Source organism: Empidonax traillii, unplaced genomic scaffold (genome assembly GCF_003031625.1).
Source record: "Empidonax traillii isolate 1590-97213 ecotype Southwest subspecies unplaced genomic scaffold, ASM303162v1 scaffold501:size454599, whole genome shotgun sequence".
Lineage (NCBI taxonomy): Eukaryota > Metazoa > Chordata > Aves > Passeriformes > Tyrannidae > Empidonax > Empidonax traillii.
In genome coordinates, this window is record NW_020955694.1 from 373391 (window position 1) to 375451 (window position 2061).

The 2061-nt window shown below is 59.5% G+C and overlaps 1 protein-coding gene across 2 annotated transcripts in view; it reads left to right on the plus strand.

Moving 5' to 3' along the window:
* Positions 1-376: 376 nt before the first annotated feature.
* The window catches only part of RSBN1L (round spermatid basic protein 1 like), a 48778-nt gene continuing 47093 nt past the window's right edge, over positions 377-2061 (plus strand). For both annotated transcript variants that reach the window (XM_027896500.1, XM_027896501.1), the window contains exon 1: positions 377-1003. In XM_027896500.1, coding sequence (XP_027752301.1) covers positions 400-1003 — 604 coding nt within the window. In that variant the 5' untranslated portion in view covers positions 377-399. The remainder of the gene's footprint in view (positions 1004-2061) is intronic.

Here is a 2061-nt window from a genome sequence, read left to right on the forward strand (position 1 = left end):
GGGGGCATCCCGGTCAGCGGTCCCCACAGCAGTGGAAGCCCAGAACCTGAGGCATTAATGAAGCGCCCGGGATAGGCAGTAATTCAAACCCTCCTTATTCCCAAACAAACGGCTTTCTCAGGAGGGCCGCCTCCCCCCGCTGCCGTCCCGTCCGTCCCCCCATCCCCTCACCCCGCTCCCCTCCCGCCCCCTCAGCCCCCCCGCACTCCCTGCGCACTCAGCCGAGCCCGCCACCCCCAATCCCCTCAGGACCCGCCCTCCCTCTCCACCCTGTGATTGGTCTCTTCCGCTGTCACTCTGACGCCTTCCCTGCCCATTGGTCGAGGCTGGGCCGCCGCCCCGCCCCCCTGGCGCTGTCGGTTGGGGCGAGCCGAGAGTAAATAGACGCTGGAGCCCAAGATGGCGGAGCCGCCCAGTCCGGGTCGTGGCGCGGCGCTCCCCGAGCAGGAGCTGCTCGGCGCCAAGGCGGCCCCGGACACGAAGGCTTCCCGCGGGTCCCAGCCAGCCGCCAAGAAGGTGAAGGGAGCCGAGGAGCGGAGCCTGAAGGGCGCGAAGCGCGTCAACGGCGAAGGGGGCGGCGGTGGCGGCGGGAGCGCCAAGCAGCCGCTGCCCGCGGTCGTGCCGAGCTTCGGCGGCCCCGCTCCCTGGGGCTTCGCCGCGCTGCCCTCGGGCCCCTCGGCGGGCGCGGGGGGCTTCGCCTTCCCTGCCCCGCTGCCCCGGAAGCTGCTGCCGCCCGCGGTGCTGCTGCCGCCGTCCGCCTCCCCCTCCTCGTCCCACCCGCAGCACCAGCACCGCCACCACCGGCACCGCCTGGCGCTGGCGGCAGAGCCGGGGGGCGGCGGGAGCGGCGGCAGCGCCAAGCCCAAGAGGACCAAGGAAAAGCGGGACAAGGAGAGGAGGAAGCACGGGGCGCTTCCCGTGGTGGCGGCAGCAGCGGCGGGAGATGGCGGCGGGGGCCTGAGCCGGGAGGAGAACGGGGAGGTGAAGCTGCTGTTCCCGAAAGGTGAGCGCGGGGCAGCGCGGGCGGCCCGGGGCGGGGAGGGACGGCTGGAAGGGGCAGGAAGAGCGGGGGAGGGTGCTCGGTGGAGGTGCCCGGCGGGAGCAGGAGGGGGCTGTGGTGCCGGGCCGGGGGCTGCGGGCAGTGCAGGACCCGGTCACACACCGCCGGCGTTGTGTAAGTTCGTGGGAAGGCAGCGGCGGCTCAGTCCGCCGTCAATCCTGTCAAAAAAAGAGGGTGTGGAATTAGCGATGGCGTCAGCCAGAAGCTGCCAGAGGCCTTAGGTTTTCTTACCTATTAGGGAAATAAGGGTGCCGAGTAATTTATTAGAGATCTGTGAACAAAACTGAATTGGGGGAAAAACGGAGAAGACGTTTCAACACCCCCCTCCTCCCCCATTTAAAATTAAATCCTGAATGATCTCGTTTATTAGGCTTTTAATTTTTACAGGCTAAGTCATTGAGTACTAGAGAACATGCAGTTAAAATTCAGATACTTGGGCTTTTGAATTCTCAGTTGCTGCTTTGGGTTTGCTTTATTTCCTGAAGATCACATCTTCCAAGAAATGCTTGAGGCCTTCAGGAGAAGGGGAGGGGTGCTGGGTTAGTTCGTTAGTGGTGCTGGACAAAAATGGCCATACGAGGTAGGACAAGATGTTGGACAAGATGTTGGGCCAGATTTCTGTTTGGATTCCTGTGATCAGCAATAAATCTTGGGAAGTAAAAGACAATACATGAGTATATGAAGAATACATACTTTTATTTCCAGTGTGTCCTTTCCCGGTCTCTAGTGACCTTAAACCAGATGTTGATGCTTTTGCATTTACATTAAAATATGAAGAATTTGAAACGTGCACCATTACCCATTAAGCAAGTTTCCTTTCTTTCAAAGGAAAGATAAATTATAGCTGTTATGTAGACTTAGGTTACTTTGATTGTGGTCTGTGCCTATGTTTGTAGGATCAGACAAGCATGTAGAGAAATCTTATTAATATCAATATGCCTTTATGTTTTCTGGCTGCCTTACTGCATTTTCCACTAATATACCATGAGCATCTTGGTGTA